The sequence below is a fragment of the Mobula birostris genome, chromosome 4 (genome assembly GCF_030028105.1).
Source record: "Mobula birostris isolate sMobBir1 chromosome 4, sMobBir1.hap1, whole genome shotgun sequence".
In the NCBI taxonomy this organism is placed as follows: Eukaryota; Metazoa; Chordata; class Chondrichthyes; order Myliobatiformes; family Myliobatidae; genus Mobula; species Mobula birostris.
Window position 1 is genome coordinate 159854161 of NC_092373.1, and position 14265 is coordinate 159868425.

Sequence of the window (14265 nt, forward strand, 5' to 3'; positions counted from 1 at the left end):
TCTTAGGTCAGTTAGGATCACTACTTTATTTTAAGAATGTGAAATGTCAGAATAATAGTAGAGAGAATGATTTATTTCAGCTTTTATTTCTTTCATCACTTTCCTAGTGTGTCAGAAGTTTACGAGGACCGCCCCTGTCTGCCAATGGAGTAGCAGTATTTTTCTGCTGCTCTTAGTTTTCTTTCTTTCCCCCTAGTTTAAGCTTTGAATTTAAAATTTTTACTTGTTGATTCTTGAGGGTGATCAATATGTCTATGTCTACAAGAAGTGGGAAGAATTTACCTGAACCTATTGATAAAGGTAATGGGAAAGGAAAGGTGCAAAAGGAAAGATCTGATGAAATGCCATCGTGGGCTGAAGATATCGTTCAGACACTGAATTCAATTAAGGATCAGAATGGATCAATTAAAGACCAACTGGAAAAGAACAGTAATGAAATGAAGTCATTTCCGGGAAAACTTAAAGACCTGGAAACTCAAGTTATTTCACACGAAGAGGAATTGAAGATAACTAAGCAAAAGCTGTCTGAAGCTACAACTCATTTGGAAAGATATCAAAATAAGATTATAGACCTGGAGACTAGGTCTCGACGAAGGAATATAAGAATTGTTGGGCTGCAGGAAGGAGCTGAAGATGGAGATCTAACGGCTTACTTTGGTAAGCTTTTCCACACTTTATTTCCTACCATTCTATCAAAGCCGCCTGCAATAGAGAGGGCACACAGGGTGTTTATCTCGAAATTGAAGGACTCTAGTAAACCAAGATCTGTTCTGGTTTGCTTTCATCACTTTAAAATTAAAGATCAAATAATATGACAGGCAAGAAAACAAAGAGTTTTTAGGTTTATGGAATCTGAGCTCCGCTGCTACGAAGATTATCCAAGAGAGGTAATGGAAGAAAGATCAAAAGTTGCCCTGGTAATGAAACAAGCATATGATAAGAATCTTTTCCCGTCTCTGAGGTATCCGACAAGACTTAAAATTTTCCCTCCTAATTCTCCTCCTCGTAATTTTTTTGATCCAACAGCTGCACTGGATTTTGTTCAGGCTTTGCCTGCCGCTGTCACCGAGACCGCTGTTGAGTGATCCATCGGAAAGGCTATTTGGCTATTTGTATATTATTCGCATTTTGGAAAGAAGATTTATGAAGGTCACTTGTATATTTCATCGAGAGACTAATTAAAGAACATGGGGAGTTGTTCTTTTTGCATATTATTGGTTTTCCTTTGGAAAGATTTATGGTTTACGTATCTCTGCTCAAATGATCTCTGGACACTTTATGACTGAGGGAAGAAGATAAGGCGATTTGTTCCTTTAATTTAATACTTCGTAGCTAATTGGTAGTTTTTCCTACTAATAGGGCTTTTTATATATTTTTCTGTTCTATTATAACATTTTATAATTGAACTTAAAGCTTTTTTAGGGAATTAATATTAAACTTAATCATGGTGCTGGTTTTTCTCTCTAAGAGATAACATTATTTTGGTTCTTTCTTGTTTATCAGTCGATGGAATGTAAATACCTTTTTTTCCTGAGACTTTATTGTCTTTTTCACAAGGTTACTCTACTTTTTTACTAACTGGGGGGAGGGAAAGAAAGCACAGACAAAGTAGTCAGCAGCTTTGAATTCTATCATAGATCGCTTGCCTTTTTCGGGTTTCCGGCTGTGGGTGGGTGGGTTTAGAGTTAGGAGTTTTTTCCCATTGGGTGGTTCCGGAGCATGCGTGTTTTTTACTTGGCTGTATTCTTCATCACTGCCATCTTTGAACATCCTGCATTGGTACGTGCTTTGTGCATATATGAAGTAGAATGAAATTATAGTATGCTGTTCAAACGGATTAATATAATAAGTTAGAATGTACATGGTTGGAATCATCCTATTAAACAAAAGACTTTTAAAATTATTAACCAACTCCAACCTGATATAATTTTTGCTCAAGAGACACATATCAGGGTGGGAGATCAAAATAGATTTTTTAGATGGTGGAATGGTTTGCAATTCCACTCTACTTCTCAGAGTAAAACAAAAGGTGTGTCTATTTTCATTAAACCTAATATATTTATTCAAGAGGATATTGAATCAGATTCTAATGGTAGATTTTTAATTGTTAAAGGAATAATCTGTAACAGAAAAGTTGGTTTGGTTAATTTGTATGGTCCTAACTTAGATGATCCTTTTTTAAAAAAGGTATTTGCTTTACTGCCCGACTTAAATGAATATATGCTCATAATGGGTGGGGATTTTAATTGTTGTTTAAATCCTATGATTGATAAGAGCTCAACCAATCAGTGACTTCCAAATCAATCTGCATCATTTATTAATTCCTTTTTGATTGATTTTGGGTTGATTGATTTGTGGAGGTATCTTCATCCCGACAATAGAGAATATTCTTTCTTCTCACACGTTTATAAAAAATATTCGAGGATCGATTATATTATAATCGATCCCCGCTTTTTGCCTAGTGTTAAAACCTGCGAATATGACGCTATTGCTATATCTGATCATGAGCCTCTGAGTTTGTCTTTTGAATTTGATGATGTCACTCTTGCCCGCCCACCTTGGTACATGTCTCAGACATTATTGCAAAACTCTGACTTTGTCACTTTCATTGAAACCCAGATAAAAGAATTTTTTCTTTTTAATGATATAGGGGGTATGTCTAAATTAGTTATATGGGATACATTTAAAGCATTTTTACGCGGTCAGATTATTTCTTATTCAGCTAAACTTAAAAAACAAACTAAAGCAGAATTAGATAGAATTTCAAAACAAATTAAAGATTTAGATAATATTTATGCAATTTCCCCCAATACTGATTTACTTAAACAAAGGGTGGAACTTCAATCACAATATAACCTGTTATTAACTCATCCCATTGAAGGTTATTTGCTTAAGTTAAAGAGCCAATTTTATATGTCTGGAGGTAAAACTAATAAACTGCTTGCATCTCAATTAAAAATGGCTGCAGCCAAAATGCAAATCATGAAAATTCGTAGGAAAGGTGGTACCTTAGCTCAGGAATATGAGGAAATTAATAACATTTTTTAAGACTTTTATGCTGAGCTATATAAATCTCAATGTCCATTAGATTCCTCTAAATAATCTTAAAATTTAAACTTTGTAGTTTAATTTACCAAAATTACTTTTTTAAGCCTTCTTTGAGTGATCCAATTTTTCTACTTTGGAAAAATAAAGGTATTAATTCTTTTTTGGATTTATTTAAAGAAGATAGATTGATGTCCTTTGAACAATTAATTGATCAATATTCTCTTTCATACTCACACTTTCTGCAATACCTTCAAGTTAGACATTTTTTACAAAAATATTTAAGTAATTTCTCTTACATATTGGAGACTGACCTGTTAGATACTATTATGAGTATGAATCCTTTGATTAAGGGTTCTATTGGAAGAATTTATAATTTACTATTACAATGGGATAGCATCCTTTGTCTAAGATTAAACAGGATTGGGAAAAGGAACCTAATTTGACTTCTATGACGGAGGATTGGATGCGGATATTGAAGTTGGTTAACTCTTCTTCAATTTGTGCTAGCCATTCATTGATTCAATTTAAAATTGTACATCATTATCATTTGACAAAGGAGAGACTTTCTAAAATCTTTCCTAATGTTGATAGTCATTGTGATAGATGTAAAACTGAGATAGCTACACTGACACATATGTTTTGGTCTTGTTCTATATTGGAACAGTTCTGGAAGTCGGTTTTCTCAACAATTTCTAAAGCACTTAAAATTAATTTACAACCTAATAAATTAACTGTGCTTTTTGGAATAGTTCCTCAAAATATTCACGGTATTTCTGTGTCTGACCAACATGTTATTGCATTTGATACATTGATAGCTAGGAGGGCCATTTTGTTGAAGTGGAAGGATACATCAGCTCCCACTTTGTCACAATGGTTCTTTCAAGTGATGCTATGTCTTAGTTTGGAGAAAATTAGAAGTTGAACCTTTGAATCTTTATTTGATTTTGAGAAAAGATGGGGCTCATTTGCTCGTTATTATCATTGGAGTTAATTGATATAATTTTTCCACGATCTAATTGTAAATTTTTTTAGTATATTTTCTTTTCTTGCTGGCAGTTTGATGTTTATTTTTAGAAGCTTATTGTATGACGCATGGCTCCGGGGTTGTACACCTAATGGGTTCTCTTTTTTTTCTCAACTTTCTGCTCAGTAGGTTTTTTTTGTTATCACAAAATTTTGTTCTCAATCTTTAAGATGATGGTTTTTTTTGAGGCATTGTAAGTGTTGTTACTTCGATGTACTCATGTTATTTTTCCTATATATACAACAGAAAGATTTGAAAAGAAAGAAGTTTACATACACTTTGTTAGTATTTGGTAGCATTGCCTTTAAATTGTTTAACTTGGGTCAAACATTTTGGGTAACCTTCCACAAGCTTCTCACAGTAAGTTGCTGGAATCTTGTTCCATTCCTCCAGACAGAACTGGTGTAACTGAGTCAGGTTTGTAGGCCTCCTTGCTCGCACACGCTTTTTCAGTTCTGCCCACAAATTTTCTATTGGATTGAGGTCAGGGCTTTATGATGGCCACTCCAATACCTTGACTTTGTTGTCCTTAAGCAACTTTGCCACAACTTTGGAAGTACGCTTGGGGTCATCGTCCATTTGGAAGACCCATTTGCGACCGAGCTTTAACTTCCTGGCTGATGTCTTGAGATGTTGCTTCAATATATCACATAATTTTCTTTCCTCATGATGCCATCTATTTTGTGAAGTGCACCAGTCCCTCCTGCAGCAAAGCACCCCCACAACATGATGCTGCCACCCCCATGCTTCACGGTTGGGATGGTGTTCTTCGGCTTGCAAGCCTCACCCTTTCTCCTCCAAACATAATGCTCGTCATTATGGCCAAACAGTTCAATTTTTGTTTCATCAGACCAGAGGACATTTCTCCAAAAAGTAAGATCTTTGTCACCATGTGCACTTGCAAACTGTAGTCTGATGTTTTTTATGGCGGTTTTGGAGCAGCGGCTTCTTCCTTGCTGAGCGGCCTTTCAGGTTATGTTGATATAGGACTCGTTTTACTGTGGATATAGATACTTGTCTACCTGTTTCCTCCAGCATCTTCACAAGGTCCTTTGCTGTTGTTCCGGGATTGATTTGCACTTTTCGCACCAAACTACGTTCATCTCTAGGAGACAGAATGCGCCTCCTTCCTGAGCGGTATGACGGCTGCGTGGTCCCATGGTGTTTATACTTGTGTACTATTGTTTGTACAGATGAACGTGGTACCTTCAGGCGTTTGGAAATTGCTCCCAAGGATGAACCAGGCTTAACATCATTTTCTGACCTCAATCTGATAGAAAATTTGTGGGCAGAACTAAAAAAGCCTGTGCGAGCAAGGAGGCCTACAAACCTGACTCAGTTACACCAGTTCTGTCTGGAGGAATGGAACAAAATTCCAGCAACTTACTGTGAGAAGCTTGTGGAAGGCTACCCAAAACGTTTGACCCAATTTAAACAATTTAAATGCAATGCTACCAAATAATAACAAAGTGCATGTAAACTTCTGACCCACTGGGAAACTGATGAAAGAAATAAAAAAGCTGAAATAAAACATTCTTTCTACTATTATACTTTATATTTTATTATCGCCAAACAATTGATACTAGAACGTACAATCATCACAACAATATTTGATTCTGCGCTTCACGCTCCCTGGAGTACAAATTGATAGTAAATATTAAAAATTTAAATTATAAATCATAAATAGAAAATAGAAAAGGGAAAGTAAGGTAGTGCAAAAAAACCGAGAGGTAGGTCTGGATATCTAGGGGGTACTGCCCAGATCCGGGTCAGGATCCGTTCAGCAGTCTTATCACAGTTGGAAAGAAGCTGTTCCCAAATCTGGCCGTATGAGTCTTCAAGCTCCTGAGCCTTCTCCCGGAGGGAAGAGGGACGAAAAGTGTGTTAGCTGGGTGGGTCATAGCCTTGATTATCTTGGCAGCACTGCTCTGACAGCATGCAGTGTGAAGTGAGTCCAAGGACGGAAGATTGGTTTGTGTGATGTGCTGGGCTGTGTTCACGATCTTCTGCAGCGTCTTTCGGTCTTGGACAGGACAACTTCCATACCAGGTGGTGATGCACCCTAGGAGAATGCTTTCTACTGTGCATCTATAAAAATTAGTGAGGGTTTTAGGGACAGGCCAAATTTCTTCAGCTTTCTCAGGAAGTAAAGTATTATTCTGATATTTCACATTCTTAAAATAAAGTAGTGATCCTAACCCACCTAAGACAGGGAATGTTTTCTATCATTAAATGTCAAGGAATTGAGAAAAAATGAGTTTAAATATATTTGGCTAATGTGTATGTAAACTTCTGACTTCAACTGTACATCTATGGCACTTCACATGCTCTTGATCGTCTCAACAACTTTCAGTACCCTGGCCTCAACCACATCATTTTCACTAAAGATGTCCAGTCCCTATACACTTCTATCCCCCAACAAGAAAGCTTTAAAGCTCTCCACTCCTTTCTCAACAAAAGAACCAGCCCGTTCCCCTCCACCATCACCCTCCTCCATCTGGCAGAACTGGTCCTCTCTCTATAATTTCTCCTTCTGCTCCTCACACTTTCTCCAGACTGAGGGGGTAGTCATGGCCCCCAGTATGCTTGCCTTTTCATTGGAACAGTTCCTGCTCAAGACTTTTCTGGTCATGCTTTCCAATCTTCCTTACTTGCAATGATGACTGCATTGGTGATGCTTCACATACCAATACTGAGCTTGTCAATTTCATCAGCTTTCCCTCCAACTTCTACTACCATGCCCTTAAATTCACTTGGTCCATTTCTGACACTTTGCTCCCCTTTCTCAATCACTCTGTGTCCATCTCAGGAGACAAACTGTCTACTGACATCTTTCATAAACCTACCAACTCCCATGGCTATTTGACTATACCCCTGACCACGCTATGTAAAATTGCAATACCTTTTTTTCCTGTTTCTTTATCTCTGCCGTATCTGTTCCCAGGATGAGACTCTCCTTGCCAGGATGTCTGAGATATCCTCCTCCTTCAAAGAACAGTTGTTCCTCTTCCACCTTTGATGCTGCCCTCACTTACAACTCCTCCATTTCCTTACCAGATCTTCCTGTTGCCCTAACATTGATAGATTTCTTGTCCTAACCTACTATCTCGTAAGCCACTGCATTCAGCACATCGTTCTCTGCAACTTCCCCCATCTCCAAAGGGATCCTAGCACCAAACGCATCTTTACCCCCACACACTCTCTGCTTTCCACAGGGATCTCTGTAATCCTTTGTCCAGTCATCCCTCCCCACTAATCTCCCTCTTGCACTTATCCCTGCAAGCAGCCAAAGTGCTACATGTCCCTATTCACTTCGTCCCTCACCGCCATTCAGGGCCCCAAACAGTCCTTCCTGATGAGGCAACACTTCACCTACAAATCTATTGAGGAAACCTATTTTACCTGGTGCTCCCGAAGTGGCCTCATCTGCATTGGTCAGACACATCGCAAATTGGGGGAACGCTTTGTCCAGCATCTCCACTCCATTTGCCAAAAGTGGAATTAACACAGAGGCCAACCATTTTAATTTTGATTCCTATTTCTGTTCTGACTTGTCAATCCTTGGCCTCCGCTTGGGCTACGATGAGGCCAATCTCAGGGTGGAGGAGCAATACCTCACACTCCTTCTGGGTGGCCTTCAAATTGAGGGCATGAACATTGATTTCTACTTCCAGTAAAAAAAATTACCTACCCTTCCCTTCTATTCCCCACTCTGGCATCTTACATCTTCTCACCTGCCTATCACCTCCCCCAGCACCCCTCCTCCTTTCCTTACTCCCATGGTTTGCTCTCATGGAGTCATACAGAAGTACAGCACAGAAACAGGCCCTTCCGCCCATCTAGTCCATGCTAGATTAACCATTTAAACTGCCTACTTCCATCGACCTGCACTGGGAGCATAGCCCTCCATATCCTTGTTATCTACGTCTTATCCATCTCTTAAACGTTTTACCTCTCACCTAGCTCTCCTCCTCTCCTCCCTCCACCCCCCGATTTATTTTTTTTAATTCTTGCGTCTTTCCCCCTTTCTTTCCAGATTTTGTGATCTTGCTATTCCTTTTTTTTGCTTTATATATTTATGCGTAACTTATCGCAATTCTTAGACGCTACTACTGCCATAAAACAAATTTCACAACGTAAGTCAGTGATAATAAACCTGGTGCTTTAAAAAAAGGTGCACTGGATTGAGATGGTAACTTGCTTGGGACTGTCATAAAGTTCGCAATGAGTCATTCACTAGGGCACAGAGAATGGGTTTTGCGGCTGGCTTTTTGCCAAATAATCAGGTGACAACAGACCTGAGAGAGGATTGGGAAACGGCAAAGAAGTTGACCGAGTCCACCAGCACGATATCCGCCTGTCTGAAGTTCTTAATAAAAACTTTGAAGAAGTATTTGAAAGCGGCGTCGTGTTCCCTCTACGCTATACAAATAGAAATATGATTGGCTATTTCACGATTTAAAGAGGCTTTGAGCAAGAGAGGACACCCAAAGGCGAGAAAGGGGAGGTAGGACAAAAAAAAAGGCAGGGTGGGACCGAGGCAAGACAGGACAGCGAAAGTCGCTGAAAATACGAGACAAGGAGAGCTGGTGCAAGGGGGAGTACGTTTTCCGCCGATCAGTCTGCTTTCAACCCCAGGCTGGGACTCGGTCGAGGGTCTGGAACTGGAGGAACTGCACCATGATCTCCCTGCCACTGCTGTACCTTTGGCTCCACAGCTGCGTCCTGGCGGTTGGGTTCCGCGCCTTTGCCTCGGATTCCAGGGTGCGGGCCAAATCGGTGCAAGTAAACGCTGACCTCGCTCGCCACCTGCGCACCGTCAGCCCTCGGTTCCTGTCGGTGGCTCTGGACGCCGCTCTTCTACGGCAACATGCCCTGGATTTATTACAGTAAGTAGCTGGTGAACGGAGGTGGTACTTCAGCATCAGACTAGTTTGTACAAACCCTCGGGGCTGCCTCATTCAGGGGTCTGGTCACACCCCGAGACGGTACTCACGGAGGGGTCTATAGCCCCCACCCCTAGACGATACTCACTTGAGTGGTCTGTACACCTTCTACCGGGACGGTACTCGCTGAGGCGTCTGTACAAACCCGATTCTGTTCTCTGTTCAGGGACTCTGCTCACTGAGGGATCTGTACAACACTTCGGGACTGGATCGTACGAATGATTTGTACAATAACCCCGGAAACTGCCACTGTATAGTTTATATGAAAATCCCGTCTTTGTTCTCTCTTTCTCTCTTCCCTCTGTCCCGTTGCTCGGAGTTCTTTCTTTACTTTCCATATTCCTCTCTTTTTCCTTTTTTTTGTAGTATTTCGTACTGTGTCGGGGTGATGGGGGGAGGTTAGGTGGGCAGTCTTTCATCATTGTGGGGAAACGGGTGCACTTTGAAAATGCAGCCTCGGGGCGAATAGTCCGGCTTCTGCGGAGGAAACAAAAGACGAAGATGTTAAGCTAATAACGCGGCGGAGTGTTGGTGTATTACCCCTTTTCTGTGCAATAATGTACTTATTGATAGAGAGTTATGCATGCAGCTATATTTTCTCCTAGATTCGCTTTATACATATAAAGTGCGATTTTGTTTTTTTTTTCTGGAATTACCTATCTATCCGAGAAAGCCTTTTCGCCCCTTTATCTAGGGTACAAACAACAGATCAATAGTCTGTTAAAGTAGTAATGTTATATTTCTTTTGCACTTCAAGATTCCATTGCCTTCTTTGCTAACTGGTACAGTATTAAGAAAATGCTCCGTCACCAGAGTTGAAATATAAAAATAACCAAAGCGTCAGTCATCTCTCAAGCAGAAGTGAAAGATCCCATGGCATTTCTAGAGAATGATCGGGGAAATTCTGCTGATCAACATTTAAACCTCAATCTTAAGACAAAATCTGTTTTTTCGTCGTGGCTTATGATGTGACAATAGGCAGACCATTTCCTTGTTCACACGGTGACTACCCATCATCAATAAATAATGTGGACTGAAACACTATCGAACAATTGGAATGCGTGATTAATGTCATAATAATTGAGATTTGTGTCAATCATTATTTGGTAGTTACTTATCAAATAGTATAGTGTGTCAGATAAAATTCAAATTCTCTCTCTGTACGTTAATTTGCATGCATATGGATTACTAAAATAGACCATATCCCAGGATACTGTCATTTGCATAAAAGGAAATAGTTTTGCCTGTTGATTCTTAATCAACTTCTATTCTTGTGGCCCATTTAAGCAACTAATCAGGATACACACAGTGGCCACTCCATTAGGTACTTCCTATACCTAATCAAATGGCCACTGAATGTACAAACGTTTGTATATTCATGGTCTGTAGCCCATCCATTTCAAGGTTTGACTTGGAACATAGAAATCTACAGCTCATTACAGGTCCTTTAGCCCACGTAGTTGTGCCGAACATGTAACTTGCTCTAGAAATTGCTTAGAATTCCCTACCATATAACCCTGTATTTTTCTAAGCTCTAGGTACATATCTAAGAGTCTTTTAAAAGACGCTATTGTATCTGCTTCTATCACCTTCGTTGGCAGTACATTCCACGCACCTACCACTCACTGTTGTGCATTTAGAGTTGCACTTCTCCACATCACTGTTATAATGCATGGTTATTTGAGTTACTGTTGCCTTCCTGTCAGCTTGAACCATTCTGGCCATTCTCCTTTGACCACTCTCATTAACAAGGCAATTTTGCCCATAGAATTGCTGCTCACTGGATGCTTTTTGTTTTTTGCATCAGTTCTGTGTAAAAACTCTAGAGCCTATTGTGTTTGAAAATCCCAGGAGATCAGCAGTTTCTGGGATACTCAAACCACCCTGTCTGGCACCAACAATCATTCCACAGTCAAAGTCACTTAGATCACATTTCTTCCCCATTCTGTTGTTTAGTCTGAACATCAACTGACTGTGCTTTTATGCATTGACTTGAAACCACATGATTGGCTGATATTTGCATTAACGAGCAGGTACACAGGTGTACCTAATAAAGTGACCACTGACGGTATGTAACCAACGCTTGATGGGAATGAATATTCTGTTTGGTATGTGTGTCTGTTTGATGCAATATAGGGGTGGACCTGCTCTCACTTTGGAAAGTTAAACAGCCTACTATATACTTTGTAATGCAGTCTCTTCCTATACCCAGATCAGAGAAGCTAATCACTTTAACAAGAGCCCTGTCACCTGGATATCTGAGGTTTGGTGGAACTGGAGCTGACTTTGTTCTATTTGAACCTAATGATCCTCAACCTTCACCATATGAACGTAGCTGGAAGTCACCAAATTCACAAGGTAAACTGCAGCTTGGTCTACGAACCAAGTCAATGTTATTTTAGATTGTAGCATTATTAAGATGGATAATGATATTACTAGAAGATCCAGTTTTGAAATTGTCATTCAGCTTTGAAATTAAGATTGTCATCTTAAAAGAAATGTAATAAGAACAGAAATTGCTGAAAACACCCAGGAGGTCAGGCAACATTTGTGGAAAGAACAAAGACAAAGACAAAGACAAGTTCTGAAGATAGGTCACCATTCTGAAAAATTAAGTCTGTTTTTCTTTCCTTAGTTGTTGCCTGGCCTGCAGATTATTTCCAATATTTTCTGTTTTTATGTCAAGTTTCTAGCTTCCACTGTTTTTAAAATTCAATTTATTTGGAAGAACTATATGGTAGTTTGATCAGTCAGTCAACAGGCCCAATTGTAATTGGGGCAAAATGTCATAAAGAACCTTAGTAGGAACACAAACATTGGACGGTATCATCAAACCAACCTTCAGCATTGCAGCAACTCAGCGAGTTGTGTTTGATGGCACCGCTCAAATTTTCATCTTTAACCTTAAAGAAGGTGCTTACAATGTGAATGAGAACATCTCCAAATCACATAATGCAGATTTGGAAAAATGTTACAATTCCTTCACCTTGGGTCCCTACCAAACAGTACTATCAGATTTAATTTTTATTCTTTTACAAGCTTTGGATGTCACTGAATAGATTCTCCATCTATGACTGGTCCAAAAATTGATTAGGTTTCCACTGCATTTAGAAGAAAGAACATAGAAGAGCTAAGCACAGGAACATGCCCTTCATCACACAATATAGTGCTAAACCAATTAAATTAGTAATTAGATGCCCAACTAATCTATTTCTTTATTCCTGCAAAATGTCCATACCCTTCTGTTTCCCGCACATTCACACAGATGTCTAAGATCCTCTTGAATACCTCTATTTTGTTTCCTTCCACCACCACCCCAGGCAGCACATAGGCATGCACTACTCCCTGTGTCAAAAAAACTTTACCCACACATCTCCTTTGCCTTGCCAGCCAGACACTGTGGGAAAACACCAACCAGAAATCCATAGAGATACAAATTCGCAAATAGAAATGGAGGTGGTTTGACCACAGTTTGAGGAAGCCAACCAACAACATCACTAGGCAGGCATTAAAATGGAATCCCCAAGGAATGAGGAAAAAGGGATGTCTGAAGAACACATGGAGGAGAGACATCAAGGCCAAAATTAGACGATGGGGACACTCCTGGTCCACGCTCGAGAAACTGGCTCAGAACAGAGGAAAGAGGAGACAGGAGGTCATCAATGATCTATGCTTCACCAAAAGCTAAGGGCCCAAGAAGAAGAGGAGGAAAAATACCTTAAATGCATTCTCTCTGTTATTAGACATTTCAACCCTGGGGTAAAAAGTATGGGCTTTCTGCTCTATTTGTGCCTCTCATAATCTTGTAAACTTCTATTGGGTCTCCCCTCAATCTCCACCCTCCAAATTTGTCCAATCTCTCCTTAAAGCACATGCCCACTAATCCAGGCACCAGGCAGCATCCTCATAAACTGCTACTACACTGTCTCAAAAGCCTTAATGTACTTTGAAGTTTGAACTAATAGGGTGACCAGAAATGACTGCAGTACTCCAGATGTGGCCTAACTAGAGTTTTATAAAGCTACAACATAAATTCCCAACTCTTGAACTCAGTCCCTTGACTAATAAAGGTGAGCATGACATCTTAAAGTTCTAAGTAAATTTATTATCAAAGTACATATATATCACCATATGCAACCCTGAGATTCATTTTCTTGTGGCGTTCACAGTAAATACAAGAAATACAATATATAATCAATGAAAGACCATCTAACAGGGCCCACAAACAACCAATGTGCAAATACTAAAAGAAAAAACGATAATAAATAAGCATTAAATATTGAGAACATGAGATGGAGAGTCCTTGAAAGTGAGTCAATAGGTTCTGGGAATAGTTTAGTGATGGGCAAGTGAAGTTCAATGAAGTTATTCCCTCTGATTCAAGAGTCTGATGGTTGAGGGGTAATTACTGTTCCTGAATCTGGTGGTGTGTGTTCTCCTAAGGCTCCTGTACCACCTTCCTAATGGCGGCAGCGAGAAGAGAGCGTGCTTTGATTGGTGGGGTTCCTTCACAATGGATGCCATACACAAAAGTCATGCTGACTATCCCTAATTAGGTCATGGTTTTCCTGTTGCTTCTAGACCTTATCTCTAAGAATTTTCTCCAGTAATTTTCCTACAACTGATGTGAGACCTACTGGTCTATAGTTTCCAGGGTTATCCCTATTTCCCTTCTTGAACAATGGAACAACATTAGCTATTCCCCAGTCCTCCAGGACCTCACCTGTGACTGAAGAAATCATGAAGATATTGATCAAGGCCCCAATTATTTTACCTCTTAGCTTTCAATATCCTGGATATATCCCATCAGGTTGTGGGGACTTGTCGTCATTAGGTCGCATCTGGAATTTCCAGTTGGTGGACGATTTCCCTCCATGTCGCTCTGTCCCGACCCTTATCCACAACATTTCTAGTCTTGTCCAGCTTGGTCCAATCCTTGATGTGATCCAGCCACATTGTTCTTTGCCTTCCTCTTCCTTTCTTTCCCTTCACCTTTCCATATAGCAAGTCCACCTTCCGGCCTCCAATTGGAATACCTGTCCCCTGATGGTCGCATTCCCAAAAAATCCGTTCTCCATAGAGGTTGAACAAATCCAGCGAACCAACACGGCATTGCCTTATGCCTCGTTTAATACATACCCATGGTGATAGCTCATTTTCTACCCTGACCACCGCTTTCTGTTCCATTACAAGTTCCTTATTTGCACATTCTCCCATCCCAGACCATACTTGTTCATGTAGATGTCA

General features: G+C 39.9%; 1 protein-coding gene across 1 annotated transcript in view; it reads left to right on the forward strand.

Moving 5' to 3' along the window:
• Window positions 1–8372: 8372 nt before the first annotated feature.
• Window positions 8373–14265, forward strand: part of hpse (heparanase) — a 38503-nt gene continuing 32610 nt past the window's right edge. Inside the window, exons 1-2 of the mRNA XM_072256334.1 lie at window positions 8373–8961; window positions 11231–11376. Coding sequence (XP_072112435.1) covers window positions 8753–8961; window positions 11231–11376 — 355 coding nt within the window. The 5' untranslated portion in view covers window positions 8373–8752. The remainder of the gene's footprint in view (window positions 8962–11230; window positions 11377–14265) is intronic.